The 24,019-nt window shown below is 42.0% G+C and overlaps 1 protein-coding gene across 3 annotated transcripts in view; it reads left to right on the forward strand.

The window, feature by feature from the left end:
• ZNF236 (zinc finger protein 236) overlaps window positions 1–24,019 on the forward strand; it is a 111,059-nt gene that overhangs the window by 4,615 nt on the left and 82,425 nt on the right. For all 3 annotated transcript variants that reach the window (XR_012001595.1, XM_072758139.1, XM_025997764.2), the window contains 5 exons: window positions 10,190–10,332; window positions 11,589–11,753; window positions 19,008–19,186; window positions 21,709–21,833; window positions 22,136–22,308. Coding sequence is in view for 2 of the 3 variants with exons in the window: in XM_072758139.1 (XP_072614240.1) it covers window positions 10,190–10,332; window positions 11,589–11,753; window positions 19,008–19,186; window positions 21,709–21,833; window positions 22,136–22,308 (785 nt within the window). In the remaining variant the exon portion in view is untranslated. The remainder of the gene's footprint in view (window positions 1–10,189; window positions 10,333–11,588; window positions 11,754–19,007; window positions 19,187–21,708; window positions 21,834–22,135; window positions 22,309–24,019) is intronic.

Genomic DNA, 24,019 nt, shown 5'->3' on the forward strand with positions numbered 1-24,019 from the left:
GAGCTTCCTACGCAGGCAGAATTTTTAATATTTTGAGAAAAGTGTGTTGGGTAAACACATCAAGTTTAAAGATTTTATGATCCTGGAATCAAGTAGTGAGTTAACAGCAGTTCAGAATATTTCCCACAATAAAGGAAAAATATTTGATTGTAAAGATTTATTTAAAAAAAAAAAAAATCTTGGTCTTTGACCCAAATACAGCCTGGGAAAACCATACTAAACCATAATTCTTTGTGAGATAAAGGCAACTCAGCAGTTTTTAAAATAATGCTTATCCTGTACCAGGGTCTTTATATTTTCTCTGTATACAAAGTCAGGGTCTCTGCGCTCAAGTGATTAGTGTTTTTCAAGCTACTTTTTAGTTGTAGAACTTTCTTACATGAAATGTGTCAGGATCTCAAGTGGTGGTTTTCACCCTTGGCGAAACATTATGGAATCACCTGGGGAGCTTTTAAAGATATTGATGACCAGGCCTCGAGTGCAGTTATGTGTGAACCTGTGAGGGGGAGCCAGGCATCACTGCTCTGCAGGCTCCCCAATAGTTCCACTGTGTGGTCAAGGCTGAACACCAGTGGTCTCCAGCAGAGCTGTTCTGGGTAAAGGTGGGAGATTGAGAGATTCAGAGACAGCCCACAGCTCTGCGGTGTCTTCCCCTAAAATTTCAGCAGAGTTGAAAATTTACCTTAGTGGATTAAATTAATAATTTAGGTAATAAGCAGCATGAGCGGACAGTGTGCTCTTAATACAGAAGTGAAAAACTTAATTGTTCATGGCTCCGACAGCTAAAGCAAGCTAGTTAAAGGTACTAGGTGACCTCAGGTAATAGCCAGTTCCGGGGAGCCAATTCTGGGAGAATTGCCAAGCTCTCACTTGGTTTACAGGGGCAAGCTCCTGCTCTGCTCCATTTAAGTATTGCTGTGTCTTAAGCATTTTTCAGGAGGAGGCCAGATGTGTGTATTTTTTTTAAACCTTTATTACTGTATTTTAGTAATTATGTTAATTGAACCAAACATCTACATAGAGAATGCAAAGAGCTTCATGAACTCCATATGTAACCAGCACCTAGAACATTGGCAGGACCTCACAAGCTCCTGGTGTTTCTTCCCTGTTACAACTGCCTTCCCTCTTTGTGCTCCACTGCCCTCTTCTGACTCCACAGGTTAGTTTTACCTGTTTGCAGACTCAGTTGAATTTACAGTATATGCCTTTTTGTTTCTGGCTTCATTCATTCAGTATTTGCTTTTATGAGATTATCCTTCTTATTATTTGGCAGAAATAGGTTCATTTACAAGGTTGTATATTATTCTGTTATGTAGCACATTGTCAATTTATCATTTCTACTCTGGGTACTTGGGTTGTTTCCAGTTGGGGGCTATTATAAATGCATGCTGCTATGCACTTTTATGCATTTCTGGGTCATGGTAGACACTGTCAAACAGTTTTCCAGTGATTGTACTAGTTTGCTCTCCTACAAGCAGTGTTGGAGAGAGTTGCACTTGCTCTGTCCTTTTACTATTTTAGCTATTCTGGTATGCATAGTGTTTGGATTTTTAACTTGCAGTTCTGTGCTAATAGACTTTCTTAGCCATCTGTTCTCTTTCATGAGGCTCTCATATAGGTCTTTTCCCATTTTCCGCTACTGGGTTGAATATTTTATTATTTTTTTAGTTAATAGACTTTACTTTTTATAGTAGTTTTAGGTTTACATTCAATTGAGCAGATAGTACCTAGTTCCTGCATACTGCTTATTCTCCCCACAGACTTTCCCCTGTTATTAACATCTTGTATTAGTGTGGTACATGTGTAACAATTAATGAACCAATTTTGATACATTATTACTTAATAGAGTCCATAGTTTACATTGGGGTTCCTGTCTCCACAGCTCTGCTTGTTCTCTCTAGTATCTATAGCTGGAATCATGCAATATGTAGCCTTTGCACACTGCCTTCTCTGTCTAAGCAATATGCATTTATGATTCCTTTCTTCATGGCTTGATGGCTCATTTCTTCTTATTGCTGAGTAATATTCCATTGTCTGGATGCAGCAGAGTTTGTTTATATTTTGAAGGATATCTCGGTTGCTTCCAGATTTTGGCCATTATAACTTGCTGTAAACATTTGTGTGCAGGTTTTTGTGTGGATATTAGTTTTCAGTTCATTTGGGTAAATTTTTTTTTTAAGATTTTACTTATTTATTCATGAGAGACAGAAAGAGGTAGAGACATAGGCAGAGCAAGAAGCAGGTTCCCCACAAGGAGCCCGATGTGGGATTCAATCCCAGACCCTAGGATCATTCCCTGAGGCAAAGGCAGATGCTCAACCGCTGAGCCACCCAGGCAGCCCTCATTTGGGTAAATGTTGATGACCACTGGGCTGAATGCTATGGTGAGACTGTTTAGCTTTACAAGAAGTTGGCGGATTCTTCCCAAGTGGCTGAGCCAATGAATGAGAGATCCTATTGCTCCACATCCTTGTCAGCATTTGGTATTATTGAGTTTTTTTTTTTGTTTTTTTGTTTTTTTTTTTAATTTTAGTCCTTCTAATAGACATGTAGTGGTATTTCGTTGTTTGAATTGCAGTTCCTTTACGAGATATAGTGTAAAGCCATATATTTGTATGCTTCCTTGCCATCTCTATATCTTTGGCAAAGACTTCTGTCTTTTTGTTATTGATGTATAGGAGTTCTTCATACATACTGTATATGAGCTCTTCTAGTTTTTTTTTGTTCACTCTTTGAAGGATATCTTTTCATGAAAGAAGTTCCTGTTCTTAATATTGTCTTATTTATCAGTCCTTTCTTGTTTAGTACTTTTGGGACCCGTGTAAGGAATCTTCAGCAATTTTAAGATCATGAAGCCCTTTTCCTATATTTTCATCTTGAAGCTTTATTGTTCTTCTTTTCACTTTTAGATGAATAATTCATCATTTGCTTTTGAAGAATAATTGCTTTGTTTTTATTTGCTGGCTATTATAAATAATGCTTTTGTGTTTTTAAACATGTGTTTTTGGTGCACCTATGTACACATTTCTGTGGGGATCTATGTAGGAGTGGAATTGCTGGACTACAGGGTTTGTGTGTGTTTGACTTTGGTCGATGCTGCCAAATGGTTTTTGAGTGGTTATAGTGATTTTCATTCTTTCTAGTGGTGACGAGATTTCCAGTTGCTCCAGATCCTTATCAATCCTTGTTTTTGTCTGCCTTTTTAATTTTAGCCCTCCAAGTAGGTGGGCATTTTACTTTTCTAAAAAAGTACTTTTTGTTTCATATTTTTCATACCTTGGATTTTTGCAACAACCCTGTATGTTTGCAGGATGGAAAACGGCCTCATCTTTGGATGAGGAATCCAGCTGAGTGACAGATTCTTTGGTTTGCGGAGACCTTACAAACCACCAGGCAGGACTGAGGTTCTTAAATCTTATGGCGCTCAGTCCTACTTTCATCACTGTCCCCCTAGTCTGTGACCAGTAACCCATATTTTAATCTATAGATACCCATTTTTTAAGATAATGTGCATTAAAATTGTGTGTACTGTGCATACATGCTTCATTGGAAATTGGGACAGAATCTTGGACCAGGCTGTCCATGATTTTCTGTGGCGCCCTTTAGCTTTACTTGATTGTTGTTGCTGTGCTAAAGTGCTAATGTCAATTGTATGTTTGTGGAGATGAGAAACAGAGTAATGGCAGCAAATCAGCAAGGAATTATTCTATCACATATAGAAAATTCGTTTGTATTGTCAAAGGATGCATTATTCTCAGCAGTACACCTCTGGGTCATTCTCAGAAAGACTCTGTTAATTTTAGTCCCTGGGCCTAGAATTGTTTTAGCTGGATGGGGAGGCTATAGATACTGGAGGTATTATTATGTTATAATTTTAACACACTGTAGTTTTGTTAAACTTGGATAATGTGTGTGGTGTCTAAATATACGTCCACCTGAGTTTAAAGTCTTTAGATATAAAGATGTACAGGTAATAAAAGCAAATATTTGAAAGAGGATTGATATTCCTTTTAAAAATAGAGACAGTGTGGTAATCCAAGGTGTGAAAGGGAAACTGCACACAAATACAAATACTGACAAAATGGGCACATTGAAAGCACACCTGGGTAGAGGTGAATTTTACTGTGGGAACATGAGTGGCCTGACCCTGTTAGGGACCATTTAATGAGTCTCTGACCAGGTATTTATCTTTAGCTCTGTGTCACAGGTATATTTCTTATCATTTATCAAGAAACCAGTACCAGCGTTTCAGACTCTAGTTGTCTCATGGAAACTACCATGGTTTTGACAAGCAGGGTACTTTGGCTTGACTCTCAATTGAATATTTTTTATACGGAAAGAGCATAAACAGGCTTACAGTTAACATAAAATACTGTTGATAAAATTCAGGTACATCTGCTGTTTTACAGTAGGCACAAGGTTGAAGTTGGGGTCTCATCTCAGAAATCATGACCCTAAGAGACACAGAAGCCTGACTGCTTAGGAGAGTCTTGAATTATGAGTTGAAAATTACCCTCCATTCTGCCATGGTTGATTGTGTGATTTTGACCAAGTGGCTAAGTTTCTCTGGGGTCTTTAGTTTCCTTAGTTAATCCAACAAGGGTATGGAGTGTATAACTCTTTTCCCCCCAAGTAAATTTTATTTCTCACTTTTTAATTTAATTCTTTTTGAGCGTATAATATGTTATAATGGCTCAGAACTTTAAAAAATGAAAGTCCCTTTCGGAGCCCTACTCCCCCAGAGAGTTGCCTTTTTTCTTTCTTTTTTTTTTAAAATATATATTTATTTATTATTTATGATAGACATAGAGAGAGAGAGAGAGAGAGAGAGAGGCAGAGACACAGGAGGAGGGAGAAGCAGGCTCCATGCCAGGAGCCTGACGTGGGACTCCATCCTGGGACTCCAGGATCGTGCCCTGGGCCAAACAAAGGCAGGCACTAAACCCCTGAGCCACCCAGGGATCTCCGAGAGTTGCCTTTTCTTACCGGTAACCAATGCTATTCTTTTTCTTTTTTTTTTTTTAAAGATTTTTTATTTATTCATAGAGACACACACACACTCACACACACACAGAGAGAGAGAGAGAGAGAGAGAGAGAGAGAGGCAGAGACACACACAGGCAGAGGGAGAAGCAGGCTCCATGCAGAGAGCCTGTTGTGGGAATCGATCCTGGGTCTCCAGGATCATGCCCTGGGCTGCAGGTGGCGCTAAACTGCTGCACCACCGGGGCTGCCCCATAATGCTGTTATTCTTTTCTGTAGTTTTGCAGGGATGTTTTATGCACAAACATGCAAATACATGGTATATTTGCCTCCCCCTTCCTTTTTTAAAGGAGTGATAGCATCTAGAACATACTGCTTTTTTCATTAGCTATACTTTTAGGATTATGTTTTTATATGAGTACCTTTCATTTCCAAATGAATATTTATTTAATAGTAAATACTGTTGAATAAATAATGGGTGAAATTCAAAAAGTGCAGGAGTCTTCCCTCATAGTACCTACCTCTCTCAGTGCAGGTGCTTTTGAGCTGACAGATGTTTGTTCCAAGAAGAGGAAAGCATGTGCTTTACGGCTGGTGCTGTTTACTCGAGAGCATGCACTTTTCTGACAGAGATTCTATGGAGAAAATAATGTCGGTGCGTTTCCGCTAGCTCCTAGGAACAAGCAAATGGCTAAGGAATGTATGTACAAAATAAGAATAGTTAGTGGACGCATAATAAGCTGGAAGAATACTAAGGTAATTGAGGTGCGGGGCATGAGTCAGACTACAAGTGGAAATTAGATATGCTGGTCTTGGGAGCTTTAGACAACTGGGTAGAGACCAAAGAGTCATTAGCTTTCATCTTATCTCTGACTATTGAGCAAATGTTTGCTAGGCACTCAGGATGTGCCAGGTTTTGTGCAAGGCTTTGGAGATACAGTGACCCAGTAGGAAGGGTTCACAGGCCCACGCACTGCAGAGTTTTACCTGGAAAAGTCCTGGCGTGCTCAGACCTGGATGCTGACCAGTGTGGGAGGAGCAGGAGAAAACAGGAGAAAGGAGAAGAAACTAGAGACCAATACAAATAATAACAACAACAACAAAAAGGAGGAGGTATGGTAGCTGAGGTGGGACCCTACTGGAAGTGGGGGTGATAGCTGTCATACTCTCCAAGGGCCTTTTGGTGGCCTCAGAAAGCATCCTGGTGTCAGGATGGAAAAGTGAGAGAAAACACATCCATGGTTGGAGAGCCTAGTTCTCGGGGACAAGATGTTGGAAGAAAAGATGGGCCTGCTGAGAGCAGTAGAGATGTCAACCACTTTTTGGAAACTTTTTATTCAAAACAAAAATAGATGCAAAGTTTGGCAGTTAGTTCAGTTGGTTTAGAAACAGAACTGGTGTGTCTCATTTTAATATAAAAAATGCCTCAGCAGGATTTATGGAGAGATGAGATCTTCAGTGCCTAGTGCTTGAGGGTTTAGGTCAGGAGATGCAAATTGGAAAGTCATTGAAATGTTATAAATGCAATAGATTTTGTTGAACTGTCCTATCATAGAGAGGCATTTTGTATAAGAGGTCACTTAGCAGGGCACCCCGCTGGCTCAGTCAGTGCAGCAGGTGACTGGATCTCGGAGTTGTGAGCTCAAGCCCCACCCTGGGTTAGAGATCACTTAAAATCTTTATAAAACAACAAAGAAGAGATCAATTTAGTTCTTTAGATGGGAGATAAGAACAGACCTTTGCCATTAAGATTTGGCTGACGGGGCTGATTTGCTCTGTCTGGTGTGGGAAGAGCAATTTGTAGGGTAGCTTGTCTAGTCCCCATTACAGACCAGGCCTGACTACAGCTGTGGCAGAGGGCCAGCTGGGGCATTGGGCGGATGAGCATTAGAGAGATGGCCACGTTCCTAAATCATGGGTGGGTTCTTGTTCTAGTAGGGACAGGAAGCATTATCTTCTTTAATCTGTACAACTCTGAGATAGGCTTATTTAATCTGCACAAATCTGAGATGATTTTGGGGCTGGTTGGTAAATAGCTATAATTATGTACTATTGAGAATCTTTATGTAAAGAGTTAAATTGATTTTGAAGCTCATCTTCACATTCTTTCAAGGAAAACAAAGCTGCTCAAACAATTTCTGATCTTTGTGCAATCACTTTGTGTTTACGTTTGATAGTGAATTTGAGTTCTTGGTATCATGAAGGATGAGCAGTTGAAGAGAATGTGGTGACGCCTGTGTGTGTGTGTGTGTGTGAGGTGACTATCCAGGTAAACCAGCTGGAATCAGCCTACTGAGTCTCCCTGTGGTCTTGAAATCTCAGGGTGATCCATCCCCTGCCTCTGGGGGAAGGGGGTAGGGGGCAGGGGGTGGGCCAAAAGACCTACTTGTGAAAACTCCTGACCTGGATGAACTCTTAGATTTGAGCACTGTTGAATGCATATAGCTCAATGTTTATGATGTGTGTGGGGGGTTGGGGGGCTAGAGAATAGCTGTTCTGATTTGGGAGACTTTAGGAATATGTGTTGCCAAAATCTCATGGGACGTTCCTCCAGCTGCCCCTAAAAAATGCAGTTGTCCTCAGGAGGGTTGACCATTAAGAGGCTGCCATTGATTTGGTCATACTTTACCTGGATCCCTAGCCCCTTAAAAAGTTTGGTGGTCTCTGTGGCTGCGGAGCTGCCACCCTTCCCCAACAATGGGAGAATACATGGACATGGAGTATTTGCATGAAGTTTTCACAGGGCTTGTGGATCTCCTGAAGTGTGTTCTAAGGATACATCAATTTCGTCTACCTCTTTCTGAAAAATGCATGCACTGGGGAAAGTTAAATGAGCTTGAAGAGAGATGATAGGCGAAGGGGGTTATCTTAAGGCCTCGGACACCATCTAGACAGAAAGCAAAGTGTGCATGAGAGAGCCTGCCTCACCCTGGGAGCCCTGGGACAAAGGCTTGTGCTTTCCCAGTGTAGAGAAAGGGCAGGTTTACAAGTATGTTCCCCCAAAGCAAAGTAAAAGTCTGGAGATGCTGTCGATTTTAAAATTACACTCAGCGTGGAAACTAAAGCATGTTTTCCCCTTTTATTGCGCTTTAATTTGCATTAGGGTTGTTTTAAGTTTGTTTTTGAACCAAATTAATACTGTATTATCACTGGGGGAAGGGGCTTAGTGAAAACATGATTTTATTATGTTTTGAGCTCTGTTAAAGAGGGAAGTCTTGCTTCTTGAGATAAAAATCTATTTTGGAAAAATCTTAATTCCTAGGCAAAACAATGTCAGTTTTGGTTTTAAATGTGTAGTTTCTGATCTCTTATCATTTTATCTATCATTTGTAATTAATTACATCCTTTCTCATTATGGGTAACATTTAAGCAGTTTCAGGTAGAGGCTGTGAACATTGTTTCATTCTACATCCTGAAATAGCCTTTTAATTTTGCTTTTCAGTGAGGAGCGCTCTCATGACTATATTTGGCCATTAGGTAGAAACACTACTGAGCTTTTTTTTTTTTTTTAATTAATTTTTTTAAAAAATTTATTCATGAGAAACAGAGAGAGAGAGAGAGAGGGGGGGGGGCAGAGAACAGGCAGAGGGAGAAGCAGGCTCCATGCAGGGAGCCCAATGCGGGACTCGATCCCGGGACTCCAGGATCATGCCCTGGGCTGAAGGCAGGTGTCAAACCGCTGAGCCACCCAGGGATCCACCCGCTACTGAGCTTTTAAAACACAGTTTTCAACAGATATTTTACTTGAACATTCTCAATCTCTAAACTATTTCTTCCTATAATACAAACTTTCCCAAAGGGGATAATATATCAATTGATGTGGTCCCAACAATTATTGTATTTGGGCCTGGAGAGCATAAAACATTTTGTTGCTAATTTAATGTAGAAGTTTTGAATACATGGTCTTTGAATAGAATGTGGGTATAGTGAAGAATAAGTAGAATAAAATTACGTGTATCTTTTCTGTGGTAGACCCATTCTGTTTCTGGATGAAGCTGTTCTATTGAATTATATTAGTGTTTCTTGAAACTGGAATTGGTTTACTCAAGGATCTGCTGTAAGAATTCTTGAAGGTGTCGCCAGCCTTCTCCATGGCTCTCTACTCCACCTTCTTGGTCTCTGCCACCTCCCATCTGGAGAATTGCTCTGTTTTGGCCACTGTAGGGACTGGGGGACTTCTGGCCAAAGCTGGAACTGCAGGCTGTTTTCTCCAAGGAGGGATTTAAGAGGTCCATTGAGAATTTGGAATGCCCATGTTTACCACATGGACAGTTGAGATATAGGCTTTCTGGAGCTTCCTTGAGGCTTAAAGTCAACCCTACTTTACTTCCAAATTTCTACATTTCAGTAATTTTTGAGTCAAATTGATACAAAGAATTGTACGTGACGTATTATTTCTGGTCTTTGTATCATTAATGTGTGTTATATATTTGTGCCTAAATTATAAGACTTGGAGTTTATTATTTTAAAGAACAGTAGAGGTTTAGGACATTTTTATTTTCTGAGATGCTTGACAAGTTTTTGTGATTATTACATATTTTTATTTGAAAATACTTTTATGTTTATAGCCATTGACCTGTGTGGGTCTATAGAAGTGCATTGTGAAGCCTAAGGATTGTCCAAAGCACTGTAGACAAAGGTCTTCCTAAACCCTAACCATGTGGGAGAATAGAAGTTTTTCTTCTCTGACTTAATCTTGCACTCCAGCAGTTTTCAGAGGTAGATTGAACTAGTGAATTAGCATTTATGCTTCTACTTGAGTTTTGTTTGCTGAGCGACTTAAGATGAACAGTGTTGAACAGTGTGTGGGTTACTGATGGACTCTCAAGAGTGACAAAGGCGAAATGCCTCTGTGATTTCCAGTGACTTTGAAACCATAGTAAGCATGAAGGCAAGGCTAAGAGACGTCGTGGCTTTTGCGTGTCTTTGCATGAATCTCAACCTCAGGAGTTTAGTTTCACATTTCTAAAGATCAGTTACTAGCGGGTGCGTAGAATTCTGTTGTCCTGTGCCCCAGTCATCCCAACATTTTTTCTGACTTAAAAATGTCCATTCGAAAAATTCAAGATGTCATTAATTTCTTCTAAATTCTCTTATAAATCTCTGACATAATTTGGTTTCTAAACAATAACCAAATAATTTAGTTTTATTTATGTGATGAGAATAACAACTGGTATTTATTGTCTATACTTATGCAATTTTATAGATGGAGTTTTAACATTGAATGCGGAGAACACTAATTATGCCTATCAAGTTCCAAACTTCCATAAGTGTGAAATCTGTCTGCTATCTTTTCCAAAAGAGTCCCAGTTTCAACGCCACATGAGGGATCACGAGCGAAATGACAAGGTATGTATTCTCAAGAGGGATGTCAGAAATGTGAGCGTTGAAACTGGAGGTATTGTAAAACATCAGCATGTCAAATAAAATTTTTTCTTGTAATTTAGATCCATAAATTGTGGGGCATTTTATCTGACATGAACACGTCTCTGGATGTTTTGTGTTCAGTTGTAGGCATATTCCTGACCCTTATATTGGTTAATGAGATCAAGTAGAGCTTGTCTAGTCAATCTATGTGTTGTAGCTCTGTATCAGCGGACAAAGGAATTGCCTCAAAACAGGACTTTCAGTAGTTTGGTTTTTGTGTGACTGAATGCAGAATTGGTATATCTCGATGTGTTTTTTTCTCCAGCAAGGAGTGTTATCTTGAAGGGGTTGTGCCTTTTAAAATGGTATTCCAGAAATGTCAGATCTCATTTCAGCAGAGAGTAACACTCTCTTAGAGATTTGAGTCCTCGTGTGGGTGAGGTTAAAAGTGTTAGTGTCTTAATGGAATGATCTGCCTGGTAGATAGAAAGTAGCAGTTAAACTACCATTAAAAAATAATCATTGAGTTTCCTGAGGTTAGGAGAATGGATGCCAGTGAGCTGTTTGAAATGGTCAGGAGAATGCCAGGGACCTCTTCTTTAGGGAACAGGATACCACCAACTGGTTTTGCTTTCAGCGTGAATATTTATATAACGTAGGATAATATATAACATCACCAGTACTGATAACTTGTTTTACCCTCCTAAGTTGAAAATGTGAAAATACTGGCTTGTTGGTATCTTGATATTCAGAGAGAAATACCAGTGGTTACTTTATCTTTCTATAACTAAGGAGAATACCTTTCATTTGGGGAAAATTTTAGACTGTGTTAAGCAACGCTCTTAAAATCTAGTAGAAGTTTTTATGAGTACAGACTTTACTGGGAGTGATTCTATGTAGAGCAGTGGGGTTGGTCAGAAAAGAAGGGAAAAATTCACCCTGGTGAGCTGAAGTTTTTCATGTTTATTTCCATGGAGACTATATCCTGATACGTTTATATGCAGAGTTTCTCGTTCAGGATATTTTTTGTACAGATGTTTTGTCCTTATAGTCAATCCTTCGAGAAATTCTGTGAGGAGCTTTGCTGTGTCCATTTTGGATTTATTGACTTTAGGTTCAGAAGAGACTCCAGCAGTTCCTTAGATTGTCTTTAGATTATGGTACTTGTTAATATTTGAATGGCATTTATTGTGGAAAGATTGTGTTTCAGTGGCTTCTTGACTTTTCTCTCCAAATAGCCACATCGATGTGACCAGTGCCCCCAAACATTTAATGTTGAATTCAACCTGACACTTCATAAATGCACCCACAATGGGGAAGATCCTACCTGTCCTGTGTGTAACAAGAAATTCTCCAGAGTGGCTAGTCTCAAAGCGCATATTATGCTACATGAAAAGGAAGAGGTAATTATTTTGGCCTATACTTTGTTGATGGATTTTTAAAATGCATCTAATCCTTGGTCAGGGGGATTTTAGGTATCAACTAGTTTAAAAAGCCTTTCCTATAGATTTCCAGGAGTTAATCATTCAGTGTGCCTTGCCTAATTCTCTAGTTCACTGACAAAACGTTTTATTTTCTGGCCACATCAGCCCCTTAGGGCAGATGCTTCAATGTGTAGCATATTCAGAAGATCCAGCTATGCCCATGCAGGATTCCTCAGTGGTCAAAGTAAACGTTCTGTTTTTGGAGACAGTAGTATCTCCTCGCTCAGCTTCTGGATCCCCCAACCTGTGGGAATTTGAGAGAAGAGAAGACATTCATGGTGACTCAAAGCAGTTTATATACCAAAGTGAACAATCTTGAAAGGGCCACAGGTGTCTTGGGAGTGCATTGAGGTGAATGGGGTGTGTTGCTGATGTGTGAACCGGGGGCTTCCCATTGCTTCGAGGGGTGTGGGCCTGATTGGAGGTACAAATGACTGTTGCTTTAAAAACATTAATCCCCCCATCCCTGATTATTATTGTGTAGGATTAGGAAAATGCAAAAAGTAAAAAGAAAATAAAAGTCACCTTTAATTCTACTGTTGAGGGATGGTTACAGAAAACTATCTGGTATACTTTCCTCCTGAGACAGGAAAACAAATACAGTATTTAAATTGCATATATAAAAATGGAATTCATACTTTCTATATACGTTTGTCTCTTCTTTTCATATATGTCTTTACTTTTTAATATAAACTAATTTATTTTTATCTTTTTAAAAGCAAATTGTATAAATAATATGTGTTTATTTTGGAAAAAATGAGAAACTAAAGATTAACAAGAGTAATAACATTATTAGAAGAAATGAGAATCACAGCATTTGGAGAGAGTGAACACAGAGTCTTTCAGCTTTTTTTTTTTTTTTTCTCTATGTGCTTTCCATAATAGTTTATGTATTTAAGAATAGTTTAATTTAAAAATATTTATGCTACTGTTTTATAACCTATTGTTTTTCCTTAATATATTTGTAAATATATCTTTCCCCATTTTCACTTACTACATTATGAGTGTTTCTCCATGTCAGCATCTTAAATTACATTATTTGTGTTCTGCATCTGGATATAGCATAATGATATGCAATCATTTCTTTTGTTATTTAACATTTAAATTACTTACACTTTGAAAATATTATACATAGTACATCTTTGTATACATCTTTAATTATTTCATTAGGATGGATTCCTATGGTTGGATTTACTGAATTAATACCATTTTTTCAAGTTCTTTATAGAATGCCACATTATGTTCTAGAAAGCCTGTGCTGCTTTTCACCTTCTGCAGAGTGTAGGTCTGCCTTGTTTCAACTCATTGTTTTTTTTGTTTTTGCTTTTGTCTTTTTTGGAAAGCAGAAAGTGCCTGTGTTGAAGGGTATACTAAAGGATTCTGGCCCAAGTTGTGCATGTACCCAGTAAGAAATCAGAGTAGAGGAGGGCGTGGAACATGATTTCTAGTTCTGGAAGCAGCTTCTGTGCCCTTAGCCAGGCATTTTGGGCACAGACAGATGTCCTCCGCAGCCTCGAGAGTACAAGCCATCCATTCTGTGCCTGTTGTCTTCAGTTTCCTGCTCCTTTGCTCTGTGACACCTCTGTGCATCGTGGAGCTGTCTTGTGAACAGCACATGGCATTACATTGTGCACACATACGTCACAATCAGCAAGTCTCTCCCGGCAGACACACGATGGTTTTCAGCCTCTGTCTTTACGAACAAAGCTACAGCAGGCAAGCTATTCATTTATGATTCTGGTTCTTGTAACTTGGTTACAGATTCTTCCCAAATCTAAAATTATTATTTTTTAAAACCCCACTGCATCTCCTAGCACAGGTCCACGTACGGTGCAGCACGCACACATCTCACAGCTCGGGAGTTCACACCAATCCCTCCACCTCCACTCACTCCTTACAGGACTGCTTTGCCTCCCACCAGCTCAGGTTCCTGTGTCCTGTGTCCCATCCTCCATCATGGGGGCTTTGGGGACCTGGGCCCCAGCAGTGGCACACTCACTCCCTCTTTTGCTCTATCCTGTAATTACCTCTGAAATAGTTTTACAGTAGCCTGGCTACTTACAGTAGCCCCGCCCCGTAAGGAAGCCTACTAAAAATCCTCTAGGATTGAAGTCAATTCAGGGCTTCCTGTTTTAGGCACACCCTTTCCCTTTTCTTCCTGACTACCCTTCCTCAGGTCCAGTCAGTGTGACCACACAGCCGGTAGGGGCTGGGGCCGGGTGGGCAGGGAGGGGGGCTTCAGTTTTGAATATGTGGATAGTCACTTCCTATTACAAGTCAAAATGGCACAAACAAGGAGCATCAGAAGAACTGCCGCCCCTGTACCCTCTGCCCTGTCCTCCCGGGGCTTCCTGGGGACCTCCACCTTGTGTCATCTTTGTCTTTGCTCTGTTTCTCTGTAATGATAAACAAATGTTCGAAGGGTTCCTGTTTTCCTTTTCTGGTTTACCATTAATGTGAACTTTAGAATTTCGCCTAGTTAAAAATCATCTGGTACTTTTATTTTGACTGAATTAAATGTTTAGATTGTTACAGGGGAAAAGTGAACATGTTGACAGTGTTGAATCAGTCTGGGCTGGGACAGCCAACAGGGTCACCCGGGGTGGGTGAAGATGGCTGTGGCACCCAGGGCACAGCCGTTCCCTGCTGTCCCCTCGTGGCCACCCATGTGCCTCATGGCACCTCTTCTTCAGGGCTGTCTTCTAAGATCGACTATGACTTTCTCTGGGATGGGGAATGGGAGTCACTAACTTATCATTTCCAGGTGTTTAGTTTCTTGGACATTAGTTTCAGAATCTTCCCTGCGATGTACTTTCTCTTGCACACCCTTTGCCCATGTTCTTTCCCACATTGTTCCTCCAAGTGGGGCTCACCACCTGCCCCTCTGAGGATGATCTACTCTTTAACTCTTTGCTGCTGTCAGTTTGTTGTCAATTTAAGCTGTGCTCTGACGTCCTGTCCTGGAAGCCACATGTGTGGGCAGCTGGCCTCACCTGACCCTCGGTGTCACCACTGAGACCTCAGCTGTCTGTGCCTTTCGCTGCCCTGCTTGTGAGGAGGTCAGCGTCTCATTGTCTCTCACTGCTGGTTTTTTCCCTAAAAAGGTCTTTGAGAAACACGTACTTCCTGGGAGGAGGATTAGATTTTACTTCCTAGTACTGTTGCTGTCCTGTCTCTTGATTCTCTTGGAGCAGGACAGATCATGCGTCTCTGCGGTGAATGATCGTGGCGGAGGGGCGAGTAGTTGCAGGGGCTCCGGCAGGGCCTGCAGCAACGGCGGAGCAGTGTAGATGCGTGCAGCCCTGAGGGGGCTGTTGGAAGCTGGGGCGGGATCCTCCGTAACCGACATGGGCATCCTGGGCCAGGCAGGGGCTTGTGACTGGGGCTCGGCTGGGCTTGGTTCAGGTGTGGGTGTGTTGGTCGTGGGTGTGTTGGCCGTGGGTGTGTTGGCCGTGTGCATGAAAACGAGGGCGCTCTTCCCGTACCTGGTTGTGGTGGGGTCCAGGCTCACAGTGGCCCTCTTGTCGCCTGGCCAGCCTTGTGCAGTGCAGAGCCAGGGGGCTCCTGTGCCCTCTGAGATGTCCGGGACTCCGCCTGCCCCTCCTAGGTCACCTCCCATGGCTCGAGGATAGGGGGTGAAAGGGGCATGCAGGGGGCTGGAGCACTTAGGCTGGGAAGTCCAGCTTGTGGCTGGATGCCATATGCTCAGTGAGGAAGTGTCACCCTGTAAGATACTGGAACAGTGTTATCAATCTTGCCCACAGATGTTAAAAATCATACATCTTTGGCCACCTTTTTCTGTTTGGTGTGTTTATATTCCTCAGTGACTTGAAGTGTATCTGATATGTTAGGACAGGAAGAAGTCAATAGCCTGTAAGAGTCCAGCTAACATGAAGGAGCCTTATCTGTCCGCCCCCCCCCCCCCCCGCCACTGTGTAGTGAGGATATAACCCTGAAGGAGTGGGAAGGAGATAGGTCACTCGGGCTTTGGGGCCGGGCAGCAGCGTGGCAGTGAATTCTGGGGCATTTCTCCCTCCCACACACCTGGATGGGTTGCTGGACAAGCCTCTAGCCTTCTGCCAGTAGTCACAGACAAAACGCTTCAAGAAAACTTGGTTCCCCTTTGCCAAAACTGGCAAGAGGGTGGTTTACCGACTAAATCTTTTTGACGATGCTCCCACCAATCCCCAACTACAAAGCTGCAAGTGATCCTCTTCCAGCCCATGGTGTCCCTTGTTCCTCAGAAACAGATGGCCTTCTGATCCTATGACTGCCTGGGATTAGGGAGGGGGCTAATCTTGCATCCTTCTCCTGGCAGAAGGGTGACACCCAGGTCCCCCACCCATTGGTGTTAGCAGAGCCATCCGTGCTGGAAGTTGACCTCTCCTACTTTGCCCGGCAGCAGCAGGCAGGGTCCTGATTCTCTGAGTGTCAGTGGGTCAGGGTGGAGTTGAGCCTCACTGCCCCTGGCAGCAGTGACATTAACCAGGTGGTGCCAGATGGCCTAGTCCATGCTGTGCTTTCCAACCCTGGGGTCAGTGGGGCGCTGCAGGGTGACCTCCATCCCTGACGTTGTCCCATGCTGCATCCAGGCAGAGTGACTGGTTGCTAAAACAGGACCTAGAGCCTCACAGTATAACACCCAGAATGTCCAGGATATGGTTGAGAATCACGCAGCAGACCAAGAGCTACGATAGTTCCAACAGGAAAAGACCCCAATGCCAGAATTATTGGGCAAGGATTTTAAAGCAGTCATCCTAAAATTGCCTTGTGAGTTTTTTTGAAACAAATGAAAAAACAAATAGAGAAAAAAGGGAAATTAGAGTGAAAGATGCAGTGACTATAAAGACCTCAGTTGAAGGGCTTGGCAGTGGGATGGGGAACCCAGAGGTCCCCAAGGAAGCCCAGGGCAGGGAGCCAGTGCTGGCATCTAGAGGGTGTGAGTGAAGGTCCAGGAGATGGGGCTGCAGGGAAGGATCAGGCCGTGGCCCTGGGGTGGGGGGCTCAGGGCAGCAAGTATGTTTCATGTTTTGTACTCTGACCTGTAAAAATTAGATCTTCAGCAGGGTGGAGGCTGATCAGAATGCTGTGCTTGCCACTCGTCCATGACGAATTACCCAGAAGGGTCTGTTTCTAGGGGAGAAAGTGGTCACTGTAGGCTTGAGGAATGACGGTAGCTCTGAACGTGGAGGATGCTAGACACGGCATGTCCCTTAGTGGCCCTTGGTCCTCAGTCCTCGAGGTAGCAGGGGTGTGGGCTCCTTGCTGGGGTTTTCTCGCAGTTGCCGGCGGGCGGGGGGCAGGGGGGAAGGCTGTCCTGGTGCCCCGGGCTTTCGAGGTGTGAAGTGGAGACGCCGAAGACACTTCTTTCACGGCGCTGTTCTGTGCTGCACTTTGCCTGCAGCCCCAGGGCTCCTGCCCACGATGGAAGTGGCGTGAACAGGGCTTTCATTCAGAATCCTGACAAGTGTCGGTAGCTTCTGAAATAGACCAATCCTATCACTTGGCAAAAAAGTAAGGAGGAGAGGATGAGTCTGAGCCAGAGCAGTAGATGAGTGGGGTGAGGACGGGCCAGGGCAGGGGAGCTACATTTTACTTCCCAGTTACAGGGTGGGCACCAGTTATGGGAGTCCTTGGTGGAAATGACAGTTTTGCCCTACACATTTGGGAGTGATTTTTAATTTTTTTTTTAAAAGGATGCACCAGATTATGTTAGGTATTTTTTTTTTCTTTTTGACAGCTTCCCAAAAAGAATTTTATCATCAAGATGCTGACAATTTAGTAGTTCATTATTTCCTTAAATTATATAATAATACTAACAAGTTACTTAAGTGGAAGTCTTTATTGAATCGCTCAACATACTCCATTCAGCTAGTCTTTTTCTGCCAGGGATGCTCTTGGTATTGATGAAATAGTCATTTTCGTGGGGCATACTCACACTGACTGGACTATTGTGTACGGGAATGAAAAGAAAGTCTGATGGAACAATAGCTCAGTAACTTTTACTATGTGAAGATTTTGATATATTTTCAAATTAAAATATATTAAAATAAAATTGATTTTTACCCGTTTTTGTTTTTGTTTTGCTATTTGGAAATAACAGTTTATGCTCATTGACAGATTACACTCATTTTTTCTCCGTGTTTGGACACTTTATTTTGAGGATCTTTTAAAAAATTGTGTGCTGGACTCTGAATGAATCTGCTAATCACACATTGTGGTCAGGCAGCAGTTCCTATTGAGGAGAGTCCCTGAATTCTCCCTCTGTGCCATGCTCTCTGTTGCGCATCCTGCATGGATCATCTTGTTTAACTTCCTAATAACCCTGTGAGGGCAGATGCTACTGGCATCCCCGTGTCACAGACTTAGGGTGGTTAACATCCAAATGCTATAGCTGGTGGGGAACCACCCAACTCTAGAACATATGGGCCCATGTTGCCCAATTGACAGAGGGGTCATTTAAAATTTATAGTAGCCATACTAAAAAAGTAAAAACCCAAATACAACAGATTAAATAAATTTTATTTTACTATGTCTTATTTTGAAAATACATCCAAAATATTATTCATATTAAATGTTATTGAGCTGTTTTATTGCTTTTTGCAGAAGTGTTTGAAATACCTGGTGTATTTTACACTTCTTTCACGGCGCTGTTCATATACACCTGTTTCCAGTGCCGAGCAAGCCGTGTCTGGACAGAGTCCCAGAGTTCTCTGTGAGAGGCTGCCTGTAAAACAGATTGAAACAATGATAAGTGTTTCCGTTTAAAAATTTATCGGCTCTCATTTTGTTTTAAGGGAGTCTATTAAACTGTAATCTTCATTTGAATTCTGTTCCTGACCCTTCTGTGGTGGTGAAGTCATTCTGCTTCTCTAACATTTGCACAGCACAGATGTATGAAATGGCAGGTGCGCAGCAGCCAGTTAGAGAGCTCACTGTGCTCAGAAATGGCATTGTTCTCTCACCTGTTTCCATGCCTGTCTTTTTCTTCCAATGGAGATGATTTTTATATATTCATATTTGGACAGATTGACACATTTTTTGAGAGTGAAAATAGTTTTTGTTCTAGAGGAAAGAGTAGTGTGTGTATTGATCATTTCCAGTACCAGTTGTTTTAAGAAGTCATGGTCTTGAAACATTTACTCTACTCACGGAAGGCCTTTGCTTTTGCAGAATCTCATCTGCTCTGAGTGTGGGGATGAGTTCACTCTGCAGAGCCAGTTGGCCATACACATGGAAGAGCACCGCCAGGAGCTGGCCGGGAACCGGGTTCACACCTGCAAGGCCTGTAGGAAGGAGTTTGAGACATCCTCACAGCTGAAGGAGCACATGAAGACTCATTACAAAATTAGGTATGAGCCTTTGCTTGGGCTTGGTAGAAAAAAAGAAATCTATACGATATATTAAAGATTGGTGTAGTTTGCTGGGTTTAGTTAAAAATACTGTCTACTTTAGAAATGGCTACACAGATGCTAATCTTGTCGTGGTGTCAGGATATCCTAAAACGTGTAGTCATGTCTCCGGTAAGAAAGATAAGCTGAAAAATTTTTAAATAGGCATCAGGCTGCATGAGCAGAAATTTTTAGCTAGTATTATAGTGTTAAAAGTTGCAGAACAAGGTATTGGCAAAACGTTTTTATAGCAAAGTGACAAGGTGTATAAAGTAGGTCTGCAAAGGCCAGGTCAGCACCCTTTTGAACGAATTAGTTTATTTATACTACCTGTTTAGAACTTACGTGTTCCTGACACGGTGCTTGGTGTGTATATTAATATATGTCCGTAAGACTTTATTTAATCATGACTAGCAGCCCTACCAGACCAGGATACTTTAATGTCCCCACTTGGTGAATGAGAAGCCCTAGAGTATAAGTTACTTTCCCATGGTTTTACAGCTCAAAGATTTCAAGCGTCAAGGATTTAAACCCTAATAACTGCCTGGTTTTATTTTTTATTTTTTTACTGCCTAGTTTTAGAGCTCATAATAGTAGCAAATATGACTGTACTTAAATGCATACATGCATTTATTTCTAGTAAAACTTAACATGTCTTTCAAGGTTTCATATTTGGTTTATTCCTAATTGTATCTTTTTATTGAATTTTCATTTTCTTAGCAAAATGAAATACAAAGCACCCTCTGGCCCCTTGTGCTCTGGTTAGCTGATGGCCATGCTCAGTTGTCACACTCGAGCTGATTTTGCCAACACACTATAAAAGCCAGTATCAGTTTTCTTTAACTGCTCTTACTAGTTTGGCTCACCGCCATTCCAAGCTCTGAAGTTTAGGAATTATGTGTGCTTTTAAAGAACAACTACAACCACCACAAAAGTGTGTGAAGGCTCTGTAGGATTTATTTATCCTCTTAGGCGCTGTGTTTTAGAAGCATGGACCACAGCCCCCACAGGGCCAGTGCTCCCTTACCCTTCCTATGCCCCCCACTTTGCCTGTTGTTGGCTAATTGTGCCCATCAAAGACGTCACTGCTTCAGTGATTTTTAAACTCCCAAACCAGACTGCCTGTGCTCTATCACACTAGATTTTTATTTTGATGAAGTTTTAACTCAGGCAATTTTGATGTATCTCCAAGGGTTTTGGAGAGGTGATGAATGATGTCTAGGCAGCCAGCATGCCCTTGGCCACATTGGCTTCTGGCTCTTCTGGGATGTAGGGATGGGCCAGCCAGTCAGCTTCATCCTCATGGAGTGCTCATTTATTAGGGAGATAGTCAGTGAGACAGTTTCAGACAGTGCTTGTGTGGAGAAGGAAATAAAACTGGGTTGCTGTGGGGCAGTGCTGGAAGGGTGGGCAGGTTGGCGAGTGGACTGTTTTAGGCAGGCCACGCTGAGGAGGGGAGGATGTTTGAAGTGAGGAGGGCACTGCCAGTCCTGAGAAGGGGATTGCAGCAGATGGGAGAGCAGTTGCCCCAACTCAGCTGCGGTGAGTTTTCTCTGCATTTGAAAACAGAAAGGAGGCTGGCGCTTGGGAGCCACTGTGGAGGTTTGAAGGAGGTGGGGCCCAGGGGTTAAGGGCCTCCGAGGCCGTCCTGGGAATGAGGATTTTATCCCAAAGGTAGTGGGAAGCCTTCCCCAACTTAACTGTGGCATGGCTGCTGGGGGCGGGGTGTGTGTGTGTGTGTGTGTGGTATTGAGGCAAGGATACCAGTGAATCCTCATGTGGAAAGAGGACACTTCTCAGATGGTGGTCTGATGACTGGACTGTGGAGAGGCCTAAGCATCTTTGCAGGTATTTTGAGTGAAACCAGTAACTTTTGGAGATGGACTTGAAGTCAGGGGTGAGAGAGAGCAAGAATCTGGGGCGACCCCTCAGGATTGACTTTGCCCAGATGGGAGCTGCTGTGTCCTGCCTGGGAGCACAGCAGGTGGATGAGCAGAATCCTGTTCAGTTCATACTAGCTCGCAGGTAGCTGAGCGCAGAGATGTCAGGTGGACAGGGAGTTGTCTAGGGCTGTGTCTGGGTTGCTGGAGGGAGAACTTTGGGATCAGCAGCCTGTGGATGGTGTTGTAAGGAAGGAGCCTGGAGAATGAAGCAAGACTCAGCAGTGCAGGGATCATACCCACACATGTCTGTATGTCTGACCACCGCAGGTAGAGCTATGTCCAGAAGGGACGGTCTGACCTCTCCCCACCAAGAAAACAAAGCAAAACTAAGTTTATCTTTTCATCAGATAGGTAAAATGAATTTTATGGTAATGAACACACAGAACAACTGTGCGTGTTTGTGGAGACACACTTAAATGTGATTTCTCACTGAAGCATGTTCTGACCACTGGTCAGCCACACTTGCTGGTATTGTTTTAATCTTGTAATTGCGATACAGAAGAGATGACTTCATGAATATTTCCCCCTGTGTTATCCTAGGGTATCAAGTACAAGGTCTTATAATCGGAACATCGACAGGAGTGGATTCACATATTCATGCCCACACTGTGGAAAGACATTTCAGAAGCCAAGTCAGCTAACTCGGCACATTAGGATACACACAGGTAGGAAATACACTTGCTTTTGGGTGATTCAGGATATGGCTCAAAGGGAAAGATGGGACGTGTGCCTTAGCACTAGCTAGACCTGGATGGTAACGTTGGCTTTTCTGTCCTTTGTGTGGCCTTGGTCCTAACTTTGAGATTTTGAGTAGACAGTGGGATGTACGAGTCTACAGTACAGGCGGTGTTCTGTCTGGACAGATAGGTTTGGGGTCTCGAGTTTGGGGGTAATGCATTTCTCTTTTAATTCATCAGATGCTCATACAATGTGGAATTACATTTTGATCATTTTTTTCCCTCTCTAGGTGAAAGGCCGTTTAAATGTACTGAATGTGGGAAAGCTTTTAACCAGAAGGGGGCACTGCAAACTCACATGATTAAACATACAGGTGAAAAACCCCACGCCTGTGCCTTTTGTCCTGCTGCCTTTTCACAAAAAGGGAACCTGCAGTCACATGTGCAGAGAGTTCACTCAGAGGTAAACATGACACTTGGGTATGTGTGGTCCTCACAGGTTTTAGTGGATGGCTCTGGAGGGAAAGAGTCAGCCTGAGAAATCACTGTCTACTTTGAAAATGCAGATTTAGAATTTGTACAGAGCAGACTTTGTTTTAAACAAACAAGCAAGCAAATACATATATATATATATATATAGAGAGAGAGAGAGAGAGAAAGAGAGAGAGAAACAGATCTGTATGTGGAAACGTTTTGGCTTATATATTGCAGAAATATAAAATTATTTTTTCATGTCTTATGGACGCTGTTATAGCTTTGATGAATAAATGTGTGAAACTAATTATACCTTTATTAGTTATGATCCATTGATCTCATTGTTAACATACTTCATCCCTTTAGCAAATTTGAAACACAGATACTATCAAGTGTAAAAAATTGAAAGAGAAAAAATAAATTGAGGGAACAAAGTATTTTTCCTATTCCTATTATTATTGCTAGACTCACATGTGGCCTTGTCCATGTTTTACCAGCCAGAGCCCTGGTCTGGTTTTCTCTGTGTTAACTATTTCAGTGACACTCATGTTCACCATTTCTTGTGTCTGCAGATCATACTGATTTATAAAGCCTCTGGAAGTGTGTCTTGTAAGCAGGTTATTCTTTGCTCCTACTTACTGTTATGATTTGGTGTTTTATTTATAGTCTAATTGTAGAATATAAATAAACATCTAAGTGACAGACACTTTTATCACGGATCATTTTCTTTTATGTAACTGTTTTGCAGAATGAAGACTCATTTTTTAAAAGCAAATGTGTATTTTTAAATGTTTTCCCTGGAATAATGCCTTCAGTATTACTGAAATAAAAAGATCATACATACTTCACATAGTTTATAAGCAGATTTGACCTTCCATATACAATGAGTTACTTTTACAAACTAAGTTTTATTATCCAAAACCAACATACATGAGGAAGGACACATAAATATTAGTGAGGCAGTGATAATATGGAGTGAGATTTCCTTTAGATCTCAGGAGAGTAGAAGTGGCTTAGACCAATTATTCTTGGGGAGCTGCCTCTATGTGCTGACGATTGCTTCAAGGTGACTATTTCCTTGTGTGGCACCCAGAGAACCCTCACCGTCACCTCCGAGCAGGCTTGTGAAATGCTTGCTGCTGCCCCTGAGGTCAGGAAACCCCTCCAGAAGGGTAGGGGCTCTCCTGGCACCTGGCCTCAGACCCCCTGGACCTGTGGTGGCGGATGGCCATGTTCCAGAAATGACCTCTGAGGACTGGTTTGTAAATGTTATCTAGTCCTGTGATGAAACTAACACCTTAAATTTGGTTCTTAACAAGGTGCTAGAAGTGGAACAGTTTCTATGTATAGAAGAGGCCGGTCAGTTTTTAGGCTGGCCTTGATAATTATAAGGATAACTAATGCTGAACTTGAATAATGGGTGAAGGAATAGTCTGGGTGCTTTCTGTGTGCCTGCAGGCCCCCCTGCATTTCTCTCCTCTCTGGTGACCACTGTTGGCCTTATCATAGCTGTAACAGGTTGACTATAGGGATTGGTAATGAAAACTTTCAGCCAGTGGCCATCCTTCCCAACATGTATATAGGAACGGCCAAAGGCTTAGTTACAGTGCCGTTTACACCTTCGTAAACCTTATTATTTTACACTGTATGTAACCACTGAAGAAACTGAGAATATAAGTCAGCTGTCTTATTTTCACCAA

This window comes from Vulpes vulpes, chromosome 5 (assembly GCF_048418805.1).
Source record: "Vulpes vulpes isolate BD-2025 chromosome 5, VulVul3, whole genome shotgun sequence".
Taxonomy (NCBI): Eukaryota; Metazoa; Chordata; class Mammalia; order Carnivora; family Canidae; genus Vulpes; species Vulpes vulpes.